This window comes from Notechis scutatus, chromosome 9, assembly GCF_049901735.1.
Source record: "Notechis scutatus isolate UNSWTSFEM ecotype Mainland chromosome 9, rNotScu1.2, whole genome shotgun sequence".
NCBI classification, from domain to species: Eukaryota; Metazoa; Chordata; class Lepidosauria; order Squamata; family Elapidae; genus Notechis; species Notechis scutatus.
The window spans coordinates 18,238,513-18,257,514 of record NC_142017.1 but is presented as its reverse complement, the minus strand read 5'-3'; the positions used below and the strand labels follow the sequence as shown (position 1 = coordinate 18,257,514).

The window sequence follows — 19,002 nt, the reverse complement described above, 5'->3', positions numbered from 1 at the left end:
AGCTTTGCTTAACAAGCAGTAAGGGGTAAAAGCAAAGGTTCCCCTCTGCACATAATACGTGCTTGTTGTTTCCGGCTCTAGGGGGCGGTGCTCATCTCCCTTTCAAAGCCGAAGAGCCAGCACTGTCCAAAGACGTCTCTGTGGTCATGTGGCTGGCAGGACTAAACGCCTTCGGAGGTGCACAAAATGGTGTTGTCTACCCATCAAAGGGGTCCCCTATTTTTCTACTTGCGTTTTTTTTTACATGCTTTCAAACTGCTAGGTTGGCAGAAGCTGGGAAAAGGAACAGGAGCTCACTCTGTGACGCGGCGCTAGGGATTTGAACCGCCAAACTGCCGACCTTTCTGATCGACAGGCTCAGTGTCTTAGCCACTGAGCCACCGCGTCCCTTCTAACAAGCAGTAGAAGCATCTAAAAAAATTCTCTGAAACGGCTGTTGGTTAATGGCGGCACCAGGCACATCATTGCAACCCTTACCTTAGAAAGCAAGTATTTAAACACTACACTGCGGAATTGAACTACTACTATACAAAAGCATTTACTATAACCCGGATGGAAAGAGAGAGAGAGAGAGAAAGGGGAGGGGAAGGGAGGAAGGAAGGAAGGAAACAAGGGAGGGAGGGAGGGAGGGAAGGAAGGAAGGAAGGAAGGAAGGAAGGAAGGAAGGAAGGAAGGAAGGAAGGAAGGAAGGAAGGAAGGAAGGAAGGAAGGAAGGAAGGAAGGAAGGAAGGAAGGAAGGAAGGAGAAGGGGGGAGGGAGGAAGGAAGGAAGGAAACGAGGGAGGGAGGGGAAGGAAGGAAGGAAGGAAGGAATGAGAAGGAAGGAAAGAAGGAAGAAGAAAAGAAAGAAAGAAAGAAAGAAAGAAAGAAAGAAAGAAAGAAAGAAAGAAAGAAAGAAAGAAAGAAAGAAAGAAAGAAAGAAAGAAAGAAAGAAAGAAGACTTACCATCTGCACCTTCTCGCCCAGAGTGAATTTTACAAAGCTCAGAGGCCTGGTCGCAGAGTCCGGTCTGCACAGTGCATACATCGAGAAGCGAGGGAGCTGCCGGGACAGCTCAAAAACATGGAACTGTGTGCTGGGAAAGCATGACACAAAATAATCAAGGCGCTGAACAATGGACTCCTAATCATTTGCCTTCTAGTGAAGGCCATCTAGGCAAGCTTTGGTTCTCTCCACGATGCCCTGACCCTGACACTCGTTTCACATTCACAGGATGAACACCTATGATCACTTCCATTTTATTTTCTCTTTTTTGGTGTTCTGTCCCTCTTGCTATGTAAAATAACTCTCATGTGCCCATTGCCCCAGACTACTTAAGGAGGCTATAAAGTACTTTTCTGGAATATATGGTGTCGCTGGGACTATAAACTCTTGTTTAAAAAGTTTCTTGGTCTTAGGAGTGAATGGTCTTATGAGATCAAAGGTCTCCAAACTTGACAACTTTTAAGACTTGTGGACTTCAACTCCCAGAATTCTCCAGCCAGAATTCTGGGAGTTGAAGTCTACAAATTTTAAAAGTTGCCAAGTTTGGGGACCCCTTATGTAGATGTTTAAAAGAGGTGAGTACATTCTAGGCCCAGGGACAGCTAGAGATTTTCAGATGGAAACGAGGGGATGTAGTTTCATTACTTTGCAGCTCCTTTATCTACCTTCTCTTCCTGCTAAGAATTAGGAGTTGTTCCAACTCTTACAAATCCCCTAATATTCTGCATGCCTCATTCTTCCTTCTATTGGCAAGACTGGGCTAAAAAATATGCATACACGTGCAAATGGAAGAAAAAACCCCCCCACAGAACACTTTATACCTCTGCATGGAAGACTATTGAGTTCAAATTAGATTTTCATTTAAAGGCAAGATTTGGAAGGGGGCAACTGTTTTAACTGTGGAAGGGCCTTTTTTTACTTACCTGGATACTCCCGAATTTTTTTAAAAAAATGGAAATGACAGATAGGGAAGACAAGTGGAAATATGCTGAGCAGTCTAACTGAGTGGCTGCATTCAACTTTTAACTTTTATCCATATACTGTATATATATTCCCCATCTGTCATTTCCAAAATCTTTCACTTTTAGAGAATATATGATAATATCAGATAATATACATCTGAGATGAGGAGTGTATTTAACAAATTAACAGAGTTGGAAGGGACCTTATAGGTCATCTAGTCCAACCCCCATCAAAGCAGGAGACCCTACACCATTTCTAACAGATGGCAGTCCAGTGTCTTCTTGAAAGCCTCCAGGGATGAAGCTCCCACAACTTACGAAGGCAGCTTCTGTTCCATGGGGTTGATTGCTCTCACTGCCAGAAAATTTCTCCTTATTTCCAGGTTGAATCTCTCCTTGATCAGTTTCCATCCATGATTCTTAGGAATTCTTACTAGTGTAATATTCTAGGTCATGAAGAATTTCTCTACAAGATCCTTCTGACCAAATTCCAGCCTTTCTGACTACCATTAGACCCATTATGAGGGAGGGAGATCCAAGAACTGATGTAGAAAGAATACTCTGTTGCATAATTTAGCTGCTTGCACAGATGTGCTTATTTCCTTTACCAAGAAAAGCCAAATATGAGTCTCGACCCATTTGCACGCCATGAATGGTCTAAAGCAGGGGTCCCCAACCACCGGGCCGCGGACCAGTACCGGTCCATGGAACATTTTCTACCAGGCCGCCGGTTTGCTGGGCGCCGCCATCTTGTTTTGATGAGAAAGTGCTTCCAGTGAGCTTTTCCGGTTGGAAAGCGGCGTTTGGGTCCTGAAGGAATCCTCGCGCCTTAGTTTCATCGAAGGGGGGGGGCAGCTTCGAACAAAACTAAGGTGCGAGGATTCTTTAAGCACCCACGGCAAGGCGAGCTGAGCGACCGTCCCGAAGCCCATCGACAAAGGTACAAAGGAGGAGTTGAAGGTGGCGGGGAGAAGCGGGGGACGGCTGGCTGGCTGGTCGCTCGGCTCGCCTTGCCATGTGTGCTGATGCCGGTACCGGGCCGCGGATCTTTTTGTGATGCTGGTACCGGGCCGTGGCACAAAAAAGGTTGGGGGCCACTGGTCTAAAGATTCTAGCTCTGCAATATCTATAAATGAGCAGGTTTGGTATAATGGTGAAAGCATCAGGTTAAAAACCAGGACACTGGGAGTTCTAGATCTGCCTTAGGCACAAAGCCAACTGGGTGACCTAGGACAGTCATTCTGTCTGAGGAAAGAAGCACTAGAAAACTACTTCCGTGCCCAAATCTATTGAGACAAGTTTAGCTTATGTTAGAAAGGCAAGTCTGGTATAGTGGTTAAGGCATCAAGCTAGGAACCAGGAGGCCGTGAGTTCCAGTCCAGCCTTTGGGCACAAAGTCAGCCCTGGAACCATGGGCCTGTCACTTTCTTCCAGCCCTAGGAAGGAACCAATGGCAAACCACTTCTGAAAAACTGCAGGGACCTGCCCAGGCAGCCTCTGAGAGTCAGACATGATTGAACAGAAGAAGAACCAAACAAAAAAAAATCTATAAACCGATATACAGCATTCGTTCCTTCAAAGCATTAAAAAAAAGCAAAACTTGCTGAATGCAAAATGCTGGCGCTTGCTGACTCAAAAACCTGCCTGAGGGCTTATCCAATCGGAGATATTTCTCTCTGCATTGGGATTTTCCCGACTGCTCCCACATAATTGAGGGTCCCCGTTTCTCTAATAAAAGCCCAAGAGCAAAAAAAAGGCTTTGAGTCCAATCAAAGGGGTTGGGAAAAGGCAGCGGATGGGAAACCTGCCAAGCCGTCTCACCTCTTCTTGTAGCCAACAAGGGCTTTGATGTTCAGCTCCACCGGGACGTCTTTCGGGGGGGAGAGTGGGATTTTTATGCTGCTCGAGAGGTTCTGAGGAGTGGGGTGGATCACGTGGCTCTCGTTCTCAAAGATGCCTTCGGCAAAAATCAGCACCGCCCGGATAATCGTGTCTTAAATGAAAACAAAGACAGTCCCTCTTTTTGTGAGTTTTGAAGGTTCTAATGGAGGTTAGTCCTCAACCTATGACCGTGATGGAGCCCGCCCATTACGGTTGTTAAGCAAGATTAAGAATATTAAGACATCTATTCTGTTTAAAAGCTATTCTCCAGGATGACAGATGGAACAGAAAAGAAGCCAAAACCATCACTGCTGCCGCCACCAAAAGCAATCGAACAGATATTTCACTTGTGGCCTCAAGTTTACTATGAACATAGAATCATAGAGCTGGAAGGGGACCTCAGAGGTCTTCTAGGCCCACCCCCTGCTCAAGGAAGGAGACTTTATATCATGCAGGTCAAATGGTTGTCCAATCTCTTCTTGAAAACCTCCAGTGATGAAGCACCCACAACTTCTGGAGACAAGCTATTCCACTGGTTAATTGTCCTCCCTGTTAGAAAGTTTGTCCTTAATTCCAGGTTGGATCTCTCTTTGATAAACTTCCACCCATGACTCCCTGCCCTGCCCTCTGGTGCCTTGGGGAGTAAGTGAATCCCCTCTTCTCTGTGACAGCCCCTCAAGTATAATCATTCTCTTTGCTAGACTAGACATACCTAGCTCCCTAAACTGTTCATCATACAATTTAGCCTCCAAACCCTCTATCATCTTTGTTGCTCTTCTCTCCACACTCTCTAGGGTCTCAGGCCCCATGGATCTGCTCAGGTTAACCTGTTGCCTTTAGATGCTAAACCTTAAACTTTAAGTGTCAACTATTCTTCATACAGGGGGACACGGTGGCTCAGTGGCTAAGACGCTGAGATCGTCGATCAGAAAGGTCAGCAGCTCAGCGGTTCGAATCCCTAGCGCCGTGTAATGGAGTGAGCTCCCGTTCCTTGTCCCAGCTTCTGCCAACCTTAGCAGTTCGAAAGCATGTTAAAAATGCAAGTAGAAAAATAGGGACCCTTTTGGTGGGAAGGGAACAGCGTTCCATGCCCCTTCGAAAGCGTTTAGTCCTGCCGGCCACATGACCACGGAGACGTCTTTGGACAGCGCTGGCTCTTTGGCTTTGAAACGGAGATGAGCACCGCCCCCCAGAGCCGGAAACGATTACCACGCATGTGCAAGGGGAACCTTTACCTTATTCTTCATACAGAACAACTGTCAACTCTGAAGCTAGCCTAACTGAGGCCATCTTTCAGGCTTCAACGTTGCCATAATGAAGATGAGGGGGGAGTAGAGATAACTGGAGTTTTGTAGCCAAAATAAAATAGTTTCCGCTGGGAACCAAGTTCATTCCCACAGGTGGCTGAAGAGAGGAGGAGTGAAGTTACCAAGCGATCGGACAGCACCTGGATTGGACCATGTGACATTGTTTGGGGAAGGGGAAAACTTTTACTTTTAATTAGGTGGAAAACCGCAGGAACATTCAAAGTCGGTTTTCACCAGATCTGTGCCAATATGACATATCGAAATAAAGCTATTCTTTGAAGAACCTACCTGTCTCGGGGTTCTGTTTGCTATGGCTGTATTACTTGGAACCTTGACAACAACCTCATCATAGGTGCATTCCTCTGGCCCAAGAGATCAGTGAAAGGTGGAAATGTCCGAGTCAGATCGAAAAAGCATCTTCCTCAGGTGCTCACAGCCAAAAAATTATACATATGTACCCAGTGGTGGGATTCAATTTTTTTTACTACCGGTTTTGTGGTGGCTTGGTGGGAGTGGCTTGGTGGGCATGGCAGGGGAAGGATACTGCAAAATCCCCATTCCCTACCCACCCCATTAACCTGCTTTCCAGCTCTGTTCTCCTGGGCAGGGCAACCAAAGGAGACCCAGCCGATCAGCTGGGACTCATTGGGAGGCAGAGAATAGAGGGGGTTGGCGGGGCCAGTCAGAGGCGGCGTTTGCTGGTTTTCCCCCAACTACTCGAAATTTCCGCTTCCGGTTCTCCAGAACTGGTCAGAACCGGCTGAAGACCACCTCTGATACGTACTGAGCCTGTACCAACACATTTTGGCTGCTAATCCTGACTTACCATTGGATGTGGATATGCAGAGTTCTACATGAGCAGATTCGTTTTCTGATCCCAGATTGACAGAAAACGCAGTCTGGAGCTGTGTGTTTGCCGGGATCACACCCCTTTGCCCATCCATCTCGTTGACCTGCGTGTTCAGTTCCACCTGCTTTAAAACAAAATGCAGGCCTTGGTCAAAACACTGGACAGTGTATAGAAAGACAAACAATCGGCTCCACTGCAGGTAGTCCTCAACTTACAACAGTTCATTGAGTGACCGTTCAAAGTTACGACGACACTGATAAAAGTGACTTTGGATGTGTGTTTTTTCACGCTTACCACCACTGCAGCATCCTCGTGATCACGTGATCAAAATTCAGCTGCTTGGCAACTGGTTTATATTTATGACTGTCGCTGTGTTCCCGGGTTGTGCAATCCCCTTTTGTGTCTTCCTGATGAGCAAAGTCAGTGGAGAAGCAGATTCACTTAACAACCAGGATACTAACTTATCAACTGCTTGTGATTCACTTAACATCTGTGGCAAGAAAGGTCGTAGAACTGGGGCAAAACTCACTTAACAAATGTTTCACATAACAGAAATGTTAAGCTCAATTGTGGTCGTAAGTTGAGGACTACCTGTAATTGCAGTAACTTGACAAAATGTTACCTACCAAAGACAATGAAATTTCTTATGACATAATGCCAATTGCTGCTTTCTCTCAATATTCCTAATTTACAGAGAGGAGAAAAACGTATTTCTGCTCTTGTTGTTTAATCATAATTCTTCCCCAGCAAAATAGAATAAGGACAAAATAAAGTAAGAAGTTGAGTTTTAAGTCCTGAACTTGTAGAGCAGGGATCTCCAAATTTGACAGCTTGAAGACTTGTGAAGTTCAACTCCCAGAATTCCTCCTCCATGTTAGCTCAGGAATTCTGGGAGTTGAAGTCCACCAGTCTTAAACTTGCCAAGTTTGAAGACCCTCGATCTATTCTATCTATCTATTCTATCTATCTATCCTATCTCTTTCTTTCTATCTATTCTACCTCTTTCTCTATATATCTGTTCCATCTATCCTATCTTTCTATCTCTCTCCCTCCATCTATCTATTCTATTCTATCTATCTTTCTTTCTATCTCTCTATTCTACCTCTCTTTCTCTATCTATCTCTTCCAGGGGTCTTCAAACTCAACAGCTTGAAGACTTGTGGGCTTCAACTCCCAGAATTCCTCCTCCAGTCATGTTAGCTCAGGAATTCTGGGAGTTGAAGTCCACAAGTCTTAAACTTGCCAAGTTTGAAGACCCTTGTTCTACCGTCTTACTGCTGAAGTTGTAGTTGCTTGCTCTCCTATAGGCCAAGATCGGTTCTAGATTTTCCATCTTTGCGTAAATTACCTTTGAGTTTTCTTCATAGTTTTGTAGCTCAAGGAGCAAGTTTTGCTTCTTCTGACTAAGCCCTCGAATCAGATCTTGCTCCACACTCCTGTCCATCAGTCTTCCTTTCATCTCTTGAGTCCCTGGCAGGTATCCTCGCACTGTGTAAAAAGAAAGTCAACAAGTGTCTTCACCTTCCTCTTGAAGTTCTTGATGGAGAAAAGCTGTCATTGATCAGCAGTGGTTCATAAATAAGAGAGAAGAAGTGGACCACATATTTAGTCCGGCCTAAGCCCAGAATAATCAAGGTTTGTAGGACAAACCTGTCCAATCCAAACCAACACAAGGAAAATATTGGTTTGATGAGAATCAAAGGGCTTTTTACAGTTTGACTTCCTGCTTGTTATTCATCTGCTGAAGTTCCACAAAAACTCTTCTAATAGGTAATATACAATCGTACACACCGACACACACAAAGAAACTCAAAGACCCCAACTAAAAGACAAAATCCAAGTCAATTACAAGTAGTCCTTGACTTGCAAACATTCGCTTGGTGACTTCAAAGTTACAATGGCACTGATAATGTGACTAATGACCCTTTTTCACACTTAACAACTGCTGTAGTATCAACATTCAGACACTTGGCGACTGGCATGTATTTATGACGGCGGCAGTGTCCTGGGATCATGTGGGGTCACCTTTTGTGACCTTCTGACGATGGGGGAGCCAGATTCGCTTAACAACTGTGTTACTAACCTAGTAAGTGCAGTGTGTCAGAGCTCCAACAAATCCACTCCCATTCAAATCAAAAGTCTCTAGGTGCATCTCCGAGAAAAGAAACTTGATTTATGAGAAGTGGCCATGTTGGTGTTAGCTGGATGCAGCCGTGACTAAATCACATCATACATTTCCCCCTTGACCCTGGTCTTCCCCCCACCCTCTGGATGTGACTTCTCCAATGGGACACATCCATAGCCAAGAGTCATCCATCATGCTCTCCAATAACCTTCTCATACTCTGACAACTTTGGGCTGCTGGGGTGATTATCTAGGGCAGGGTGTCCAACCTTGTCAACTTTAAGACTTGTGGACTTCAACTCCCAGATTCCTCAGCCAGCTTTGCTGGCTGAGGAATTCTGGGAGTTGAAGTCCACAAGTCTTAAAGTTGACAAGGTTGGACACCCCTGATCTAGGGGTTTAACGAATGCCTTGTTTTCCCCCACTCGCTTTTTCTGGCCGCTAAAAAGACCAAAGGAGTATCTTTTTAGTTGACACAGTGATTCATCTAATAACTGGAGCCAGAAAGGTCGTAACATGGGGCAAAACTCACTTAGCAAATGTCCCTCTTAGCGATGTAAATTTTGGGCTCAGTTGTGGTCATTAAGTCAAGGACTACCTGTACCCTCAACTTGGTAAGGTGTCCTATGCTTCCCTCGGTGGTGGGATTCAAAAAAAATTACTACCGGTTCTGTGGGTGTGGCTTGGTGGGCGTGGCATGGATTGGTGGGCGTGGCATGGTGGACGTGGCAGGGGAAGGATACTGCAAAATCCCCATCCCACTAACCTGCTTTCCAGCTCCGTTCTCCTGTGCAGGGCAACCAAAGGAGACCCAGCCAATCAGCTGGGACTCAATGGGAGGCAGAGAAGAGATGGGGTTGGTGGGGCCAGTCAGAGGTGGGATTGGCCAGTTCTCCGAACTACTCAAAATTCCCGCTACCGGTTCTCCAGAACTGGTCAGAACCTGCTGAATAACCACCTCTGGCTTGCCTACTTGAGCAGGTTGGGATGGAGTAAGACAACATTATCTGAATTCAGAGCCGAGTGAAGTCCCTTAGGTAAGAGCAACCAGGAAAGCTACCAGACACCGAGCTCTCCCATCGCCACGCATCTTGAACATGGGAACGCAGCCCTGGGAAGGAAGACAGGACCTGTGAGGAAGGAGAGGTAGCCCCCAAAAGTAGAGCCCGGGTCTCTCTCTTTCTCTCTCACTCATACACACACACACACCAGATCCTTGTCTTAGCTACGGCTTGAAAGATCAGGCTTGTTCTCGGGGCAGCAGAACCTTTCTGCTTTAGTGCAGCCACTCACACTGTTTCCACTCCTCATAAATGAAAAGAGCCCTGAATCTGCAAAGGCATTTTACCTTCCCCATCAACCGAGCAGCAGATTAACTGCGTACTTCCATCCATTCTGTAATCTCCCTGCACGATTCCCGCGATGGAAGAAGCAAAGTTGTCCTTGAAAATGACTTCCCCTGTTCGATCGCTGCGTGCGTCAATCTGCAACACAGACATTCCCCAGACAGCATTCAAAGGTGGAAAGACCAAAGATCAATTTTTAAAAAATAAAGAATATACATTTTATGTCAATCTTCTAAGTCAAACAGATGTTAGAAATCTAGAACAACCCCTAGTTCACAACCTAATCCTTCTTTTTCCTTCTGTATATTTAGTTCCATAGCAGTTATTCCATGATCTGCAAGCACACACAATCTGAAAAAGGGCAAAGCAATTTTAAGAAAATAGCCAAACTAAATACTGCCTCTTCATATCAGCCTAATAGGGTCCATTTGTTCTGGTGGCAGCCATTGATTTATTCCAACAATGCTAGCAGAAATCTAAACCAGCCCAACAGTTTAATCTTTAGGAAAGAAGCAGGGAGGAAAGTTAAATACAATCTTCTTTAAACTTACCTTCCCACTGGACCAGCCAGTTATCAATTCACAGACGCCATCGGAATTAATATCAAAAGCACTGATGCACATCGCCTGATTTTTAGACTAGGGAGAAAAATGGATAGCGAGCATGTCACTTCTTGGTACTCATCAGCATTATTGGTCCCTTTCACACAAAGTACATAGGGCAGCAAGCTTCTTCCAATGAACCCATCCGCAAGTATCCATTAATACTTCTTGGTACTAGCCCTAACATTTTCACACATCTAGAGATACTAACACAGGAGAATAATCAAGATAATAAACAGCTCTGACTCTAGATTCTGTCTTGACTCCTTGAAACTATCCTACAGAGTTGCAGCAAGAATGAAAGACCTCAGACATATGAAAAGGTGACACTTATTTTCTCTGAATAGTTTTTGTCCCAAAGTGATATCCTACACCACTTGAGTTGGATCTTCAACTTCTTTAGAGCTACCAGTTACGTGTCTGTCAAGATTCTGACATTCTCAACAAAGCAAGTTTAGAATCTCACCTACAAGAAGACGATGGCTAGAAGAGTAGATTGAGCCTGAAGGTGAGGTTAAACATGTCATAAGTTGGAGTCATTATGTCTCCACAAGAGATCCAAGTCTATCCCCCACCCCTGAATTCTGATGACTCTAGCACCAATTTAGCTTTGACCGTTAATTGACCAAATTCTTTTGTATAGGTAGCATTAATAAACCTTTCTGTAGGAGATAACCAGATTGAGCCTGAGGGAGGGGTCAAACACGTCATCAGACTTGAGTCCCTTCATGCCCACAAGAGATCTAAGTCCGGCCTTCCTTGAATTCCATTGACTCTTATCTACCACCAATTTGTTTTGACTGTTAGTAGTTCAGATTTTTATAGAGAGCTTTAGCATACAATTCAACCTATATATTAATTTGAACCGTCTGGACTCCTGTTTTCCTGCACTTGACATTTACAGTGCTTTGAAATCAGCACTGAGAAGTGGTTATATGCCACTTGACAGGTTTATCCAGCAGACTTAACCAAATCAGTTAAACAGCATGGGGCTACCTCTGCATCACACTGAATGCCTGATTAATGTTAAACCTTGAATAAAAATGTTGTAACAGATGAACTAAAAAATCATTCCCAACTCATACATTCTAGGCCTCTGTGTTTGTTTTGTTGTTGTTGTTAGTTGCAAAGTATGGACAACGTTCCTCCAAGCCTTCCTTGTCCTCTACCATCTTCCGGAGTCTATTTAAGCTCACACCAACTGCTTCGGTGACTCCATCCAGCCACCTCATTCTCTATCATCCCCTTCTATTGCCCTCAATCTTTCCCAGCATTCGGCTCTTCTCCAGTGAGTCCTTTTGTGTTTGTTTACATCACCCAATCAGAACTGGACAGTGTCCAAACTGAATGGAAGAGGAGGTGGTGGAGTGGGAGAAGGAAAGGAAAAAAGGAGAAGAACATCCCTGTCGTGGCAATACTAAAAAGAAGACAACCACAGGATGAAAGCCCTTGATGCACATAAAAAGACAGGAAGGGAGTTCAATTCCATGGTGGTGACTTGCCATCCGGACCTTTTGGACTTCCTCTGTAGACTCCCAGCAAAGTCAAATATACATTTCTTGGTGCTGGACATTCCAGCTGTTCTGAAGTCTCCAATTTGATCATACTAACTTTAATTCTCCAGTATCGTGCTGCCTGGTTATAAATGCCCACCGTGCCATTAGCAAGTGCGTAGCCGAAACGAGTGGGGCTCATCGCGGTTAGGGCAGTGATGATCTGGGAAACGAAGAAAGAAAGGTTAACAGCTGTTGCTGAACTAAATAATTAAGCCAACTATTTCTATGGAATAAAACTGCCTTCGGCTAAATCAGACTGATATTGGCAGTTTCATGGCATTTTGACATTGACAATTACCGTTGCTGCCATGGCATTTTGAAATTGGCAGTTATAAGTTGCCCATTTAAATAGGCCTGGTTTGGCAAGGGCCCAGTCTTAATAATACTCAATAATACTTTCCAGTACCAACACCTGCACTGAAAAGATTTGGCTAGTGCTGAATCCAGCTGTGATGTGGAAGGCTATGAGATGTATCATTGTGATTTAGTCTATTTCATATTTTATTCGCTTGACATCGTTCACAAAACTTTACAAGGGCTCCAGATGTCATGATTTCCATCTAATATGCACCAAGCATTTTTCCCACTGCCTTCTTCCCTGTCTGATTTTACTGTGGAAAGAGGGAGTAGGTGGCTGGGGAAATAAGAATATTCCCTAATCATTTTTGTTAGCCCTAAAAGCCCTTAATCTGGAAGCAGCCGAAGTTTTTCTTCCACATTTCAAATTAGCTTGAAGCTGCTGTACTAGAACCAATGCAAGGGAGAGAGCAGCTGAGGAGGGGCAGCCCAGAAGAGGGGTAATTTCTCCGGGCCAAAAAGGAATGAAGAGTTGTAAACCTAATCCTGCATAGCTTTTTCTCAGGTAATATCACACTACTAACTAGAGCATACAACAACATTTGCTAGACCAATACTGTTTTCATTTTCAAAAAAACAAACAACAACACCCAACTCTACGGCTTCCGAGCTGTGTGATCCTTCTGGAAAGAAAATACAATGCGAGTAATCCTCAAGATACAGCAATTCATTTAGAGACTGTTCAAAGTTACAAGGCACTGAAAAAAGGGACTTATGAGCAGGGATGGGATTCAAAAATCCCAATAACTGGTTCTCGGCCCAGATGGTGGGTGGGTGTGGCCATGGTGTGCGTGGCCTACCGGACCTTCCGGGAGGGGCGTTGTTCACCTTCCCCAGAGTCCAGAGGCTTCCCTCGGGCCTCTGGGAGGGCGGAAACAGCCTCCCCAGGCTCTGGAGGACCTCCAGAAGCCGGGAAACAGGCCCGTTTCCAGACTTCCGGAATTTCTGGGAAGGCCGTTTTTCATCCACCGCGCAGACCCTGCACTTACCTCCACCCAAAATGGGCCATATGGAGACTCCTGGGAGGGGAGGGGAGGGCAGGGGAGGGGTGGGCAGGACCAGCCAGTTGGTTCAACTACCGGTTCGGCGAACCAGATGTAAATTTTAACATCCGGTTCTCCTGAACCGTCCCGAACCGGCTGAATGCTACCCCTGCTTATGACTCTTTTTCACACTTGTAACCCTTTTCAGCATCTCTATGGTCATGTGATAAAAAAATTCAGGCGCTTGGCAACTGGCATGTATTTATGACGGTTGCAGTGTCCCGGGGTCATGTGATCACTTCTGTGACCTTCTGACATGCAAAGTCAATGGGGAAAGGCAGATTTCAGAGGTGGTTATTCAGCAGGTTCTGACCAGTTCTGGAGAACCAGAAGCGGAAATTTTGAGCAGTTCAGAGAACCGGCCAATCCCACCTCTGACTGGCCCCGCCAACCCCATCTCTTCTCTGCCTCCCATTGAGTTCCAGCTAATTGTCTGGGTCTTCTTTGCTTGTCCTGCACAGGAGAACAGAGCTGGAAAGCAGGTTAGTGGGGTAGGGAGGGAATGGGGATTTTGCAGGTATCCTTCCCCTGCCACGCCCACCAAGCCATGCCCACAGAACCGGTAGTAAATTTTTTTGAATCCCACCACTGGGCAGATTCGTGTAACAACTGCGTTACTTAACAACTACAGGGATTCACTTAACAATGGTGGCAAGGAAGGTCATACAAGGGGGCAAAACTCACTTAACAAAAGTCTCACTTAATAACAGAAATTTTGGACTCAATTGTGGTTGTAAGCCGGTCTATAATGCAAGCAACCTTTTTCTTTATAAGAAGTATAAAAAGGCTAATCTTGATCTCCTGGCTTTGAAACGAAACCGCCCAGATTCTCAACTGTTTAAAAACAAATAAACTTTTGTGTCCTAAAATATATTACAGATCTACGTTGGGGGGGTCACCAGGTAGATTATTGAGAAAGACTGCAAACACTATTTAGATCTGATATTTGGAATGAATTCCTAGCCTCAGTATTGTTTAATTTGTGTCTCTTGGGAATATATGTTTTGCACGAGCACTCATGGGTGGATCGCCGAACACCAATAAAAAGCAAAATAAACCACTTGTGCCAAGCCCTGTGATCTTAAGATGTAAGAACGAACGTTACAAAAATTACTAAACAAACTAAGACTGCAATCAATAAAAGAAACAGAGGTAACACCTCCCCAAAACAGATTTTTTTTTCCCCCACTGGCAAATTGGCTGGAGAGCTTGTTGGAGCAGGAATGACATTCCATGTTATAATTAAATGTTAACAACAGCACCAAATTATTCTCCCCCCCCCCCAAAAAAAAAAGGGGGGGAACCCATTTCTATCTTGGTGTGTTTAAAGCCAAAATTCCATCCATGGACAATGTTTGTTCTCTATTTCAGTGACATCCAAAGCTGGTAACTCCAGGAGTTGAAGGCCCATAACATCTCCAAATTGTCAAGTTAGTAGAAGCCCTTTTACTTGCCTACAAAATATGTCTGTGGGTCATACTTTCAGGTGGGAAAGCTTTTAGTAGGGTGTCCTTCTTTAAAAGAGAATATTTGTAGCTCAGTGGGGTCATTGGTGTTCTCTTGGTTTTCTTGCAGACATTTCATGACCCAGCTAGGTAACATCATCAATTCTAGAAGGGAGTGGAGTTTGCAGAGAGGAGGAGGAGAAGGACTCTGGAGGTGTTGGTGTTCTCTGAGCTTGGTAGTTTTCTTGCAGATGTTTCATTGCCAAGCTACATAACATCATCAGTGATGTTACCTAGTCCACTGAGGGTGTTAGCTAGCTTGGTAATGAAACATCTGCAAGAAAACCACCAAGCTCAGAGAACACCAACTACCCCATGTTTTTTTTCCCTTTTTTGCTCTTCTGCAGGTCATCTCTGCAGACAATGTTCAAACAGAGACACAACCTCATTTCCTATTCGCACACTGGGTTAAATAAGTCACCAAGTACCCTGCCAACATTTCCAGAAACCTGAATACTTCATGAAAAAAGGAAAATATAGGAGGCTATGATTAGAGCATATGGATGCCAAAAATTACATGCACCCCTCCTGTTTCTGATTAGCTTTGTCACATAAACACCCTTGACCAAGTGAGTGAGGATGATGGGTGCTGTAATCCAAGGCAGCTATTTGAAGCAGAGTTCTGCAAAAAAAAAACCTGCCCAGGAAGTCTGTCTTATCCCACTTTTGCATGGCACTGAGGACTTAGCACATCTATGAACCCTGAACTGAACTCTAAACAATGTTAAAGATAATGGTTTCCCCTGTCCAGTCATGTTCAATTCTAGGGGTGATGTTCATTTCTGTTTCTTAGCTGAGGCAGCCAGCGTTGTCTAAACCCATTTCCCTGGTTAAGTGGCCAGCATGACTATATGCACAGAACGCTGTTACCTTCCCACCGAAGTGGTACGTATTTATCTACCTGCATTTGCATGCTTTTGAACTGCTCAGGTGGGCAGGAACTGGGGCAAGCTTACCGTCGCGCTGCGCCCGGGTTTTGATCCAGGGCTGTCAGCTGGAAAGCTGTTACAAGCTCAGTGTCATTAACAGCTGATCCATTGTGCTCCCCTATATAATGTTAGATAAAACTGATTCTCCATCTATTTTCCTTGGTCTTGGAGCAGACAGTCTTAAGTCACCTTGGGAAATGGCATTTGCAGAGACAGAAAGATTGAGAGGCAGAGAGCTAGAAAAAGGGAGAAAGAAAGACACGCACATAGAGACAGAAGAGACAGGGGAGAGGGGGGGGGAATACAATTTCTTTGCAGTAAGTGACTGTAGATAACAGCTTGCGTAAGAAAAATCCACGAACCTGGGACTCTGCGGGTGGTGTGTGTCTCACAGATGGAAAGCTAGTGCCTCTCACTCCACCCAGGTTAACAATTTGAGGCTCCCAGCATCTAATTACATTAGACTAAGTTAGCAACTGCGATCCTACCTAGAGGAGGAGCTGCAGCTCTCCACATTCGGATCACTTCTCACTTGGATTGCTACGGTGAATTGCAAAGGATGCCCGTGAAGATAGTCTGGGAAAATTCTCCAATCCGAGATAGAAATTCTGTAAAATTTATGTTTTACCAGCTCATGGGAGTAAAAGTAGTCCTCAGCTTACAACCACAATTGGGGCCAGAACTTTCTTTGCTAAGGAAGGCAGTGGTTAAGTTTGTGGTGCCTGATTTTACAACCTTTTTTTTTGCCACAGTTGTTAAGTGAATCACTAAAGTTGTTAAGTGACTCACACTGTTGTTAAGTAAATCCAGCTTCCCCACTTATTTTGCTTATTTAGAAGCTGACTGAGAAAGTCCCAATGGCGATCACATGATGTTGGGATGTTGCAACCATGATAAATACACACCGGTTGCCAAACATCCCAAGCATAATTCACTTTTTTTTTCCAGTACCCTTGTAACTTTGAATGGTCACTGAACAAATAGCTGTATGTTGAGGACTACCTATTTCATTTTTAAGGCTGCCTGTTTTCCTTGTACAGACGTAAACATGTCTCCAGATCCCATTCCTATTTCTTGGGGGCCTTTGCCTTTCCCCAAAAGGTCCAAGAGACCAAGAACAGGCCTTTTGATTGCAGCTCAAAGAAACTCATCGGCCCCTGTTATGTTCCTTCCAACGCTAAACAGAAAGTTTTGTTTCCCATTTTTTCCCTACATATTTAGTACTCTTGAGATATATTACATCAGGATTCCTTTTTGCTGTAGACTCTACAGTTTTATTTTCATAATATATGCTTTTTAGATTTTTGCATGTAATTTGTACAATTATATTGGTACAGGCTGGTCTATAAAATGGAAATGAATAAATAATGGAGCCTTCTACCCTGCCAAGGACGCTGGGCAGAAGCCATCTGGCCCTTCTCCAGCCCAGGCCTACAGACGAGGAATTCAAGACTTCTTTCAGAGCCTCTTCAGCATTTGGCTTTCTGCTTGCCCAAACGGTCATTGTTACTAACCCGTTACACTGGGTAGAAATTAGGACATGTTTTCCCCACCACGATATAGCGATGTTATCTCTTGGAACATTCCCAACTGTTTTTAAAGTTGCTTTGGGGTTAAAATATTTTATCCCACTTCCAAAAGCAGACTTTCCCCCACAGCAGACTTCTTGAATCACATAAGGCCCACCACTTCATTCTAAGTAGTTTGCGGCAGAATCAGAACTGTTTAAATTCCTTTGTCATTACAGTAAGAGCTGCCTTGCAAGTGCTCTCTCTCTCTCTCTCTTTCTCTCCCTCTCCCTCTCTCTCTCTGCATTATATTAGAATACAGAACAGAATTGGAAGGGGCCTTGGAGGTCTAGTTCAACCCCTTGCTCAAACAGGGGATGCTATTCATTCCAGGCAAATGATTGTCCAATCTCTTCTGAAAACCTCCAGTGATGGAGCACCTACAACCTTTAGAGGCAACCTGTTCCACTGATTAATTGCTCTCCTTGTCAGGAAATGTCTCCTTAGTTCTAGGTTGGATCCCTCCTTGATAAGCTTCCATCCTTTACTTTTTGCCTTGCCCTCAGGTGCTTTGGAGAGTCGGTTAACTTCCTCTTCTCTGTGATAGCTCCTCAAGTACTAGAAGGCCTAGTACTTGTCATCCCTAGTCCTTCTCTTCATTAAGCTAAACGTAGCTAGTTCCCTTAACTGTTCATCATATGGTTTAACGTCCAGTCCCCTAATCCTTCATCATTAGCCTCCAAACCCTTTAATATCTTTGTTGCTCTTCTCTGCACTCTTTCTAGAATCTCAACATACCGTGGTGACCAAAACTGGACACAGTATTTCAAGTGTGGTCTACCCAGTGGGACTAACACTTCACATGATCTTGAAACTACTGCATTGGCTTTTCTGGCAGCAACTTAAGTCTGAGGAATAGCATGTTGTGTTGCTACAGCACTGTCTGACTGAATAAGCCTGCAGAATACAAATACCTGTTTGTGTTCCTAAACCTAGGATGCCCAACCTGGAGCCCTGGAGCCCCAGGTTATACATAGCCCTTAAAAGCCCTTAGTGCAGCCCTCACAAGGCCCTCTGAAGTAGCTATCAAACTAAATCTGAATGCCACAAACAAAGGAAATGAATAATCACACCGGCAGTCATAATTCATCTCAATTAGTTTTAATTAAATTTAAATGCATTTCAGTTAAATCTGAATTAATGGTTGACCTGGCCCTGCCTCTCTTTGGAGTATGCTTCCCATCTTGCTCTGGAAAATCTAGTGTAGCCCTCAACTCCCAAAATACTGAACTCTGTCATTCTAAACCAGAGTTTCTCCAACTGGTGGTCGCCAAGATGTTTCCTTTTGCAGATGCTAAGAATGCTGCCTGGCAAGAGGTGGCAGGAGATTTGGGTGGTCTAAAGATGGAGGAAAGAGGGAAAGTGAGGAAGACAGTGGAGTCTATCCATCCTCCTGTGAGGGCCTCTCCGCAAGGCACGGTTTAGGGGAGGCAGTGAACAAGCAAGGACATCAATCATTTCGCATGGCAAAAGACAAAGAAGGGACTCTACAAGGCAGGGATAGAGAACTGGAGGAAAAGTGAATGAGAAAAAGACCGATGGGATGATGGGAAGGGAAGGGTTTGGGCAGCTCTTGATGTGAGGGTTTTCTGCATTATATCATCTTAGAAATGATCTTGGTTTCTGTCACCAAAGAAGGACATTTAACACAGTGGTGCCCTATTCTTCATTTTTGACCCAATGGTGTCTTTGCATTAATGAAACAAGATATTTCAGAGTGGCACGTCTTGGGTAAGGAACTAATTCTCAATCTTTGTGACTTGGGGGCATGCCCTAATAAGCTTTACCTTCTGGACTTGTAGTTCACATCTCTGGTCAACACCTTCCTTGCACACCAAACTTGAAGGGCACTGAGACAGCTGTGGCAAACCCAGGGGCTGTGTTACCTCTAATACCTCTAAGCTAGCCTGGCTTTGGTCCCAGGCTTGGGGTTAATGCCTCGAGGAGGGGGTGCTGTGCTGCTCAGTTTTAATGTAGCTTTTAGTCTGG

At 44.6% G+C, this 19,002-nt stretch overlaps 1 protein-coding gene across 2 annotated transcripts in view; it reads right to left on the bottom strand.

Moving 5' to 3' along the window:
- BBS2 (Bardet-Biedl syndrome 2) overlaps positions 1–19,002 on the bottom strand; it is a 43,964-nt gene that overhangs the window by 13,822 nt on the left and 11,140 nt on the right. The window contains exons 6-12 of one of the 2 annotated variants that reach the window (XM_087971679.1): positions 11,667–11,771; positions 10,005–10,091; positions 9,456–9,591; positions 7,332–7,471; positions 5,960–6,107; positions 3,767–3,938; positions 945–1,074 (exon numbers count right to left, since the gene is read on the bottom strand). In XM_087971679.1, the coding sequence (XP_087827805.1) occupies positions 945–1,074; positions 3,767–3,938; positions 5,960–6,107; positions 7,332–7,471; positions 9,456–9,591; positions 10,005–10,091; positions 11,667–11,771 (918 nt within the window). The remainder of the gene's footprint in view (positions 1–944; positions 1,075–3,766; positions 3,939–5,959; positions 6,108–7,331; positions 7,472–9,455; positions 9,592–10,004; positions 10,092–11,666; positions 11,772–19,002) is intronic. The other variant, XM_087971680.1, reaches the window with a different exon arrangement.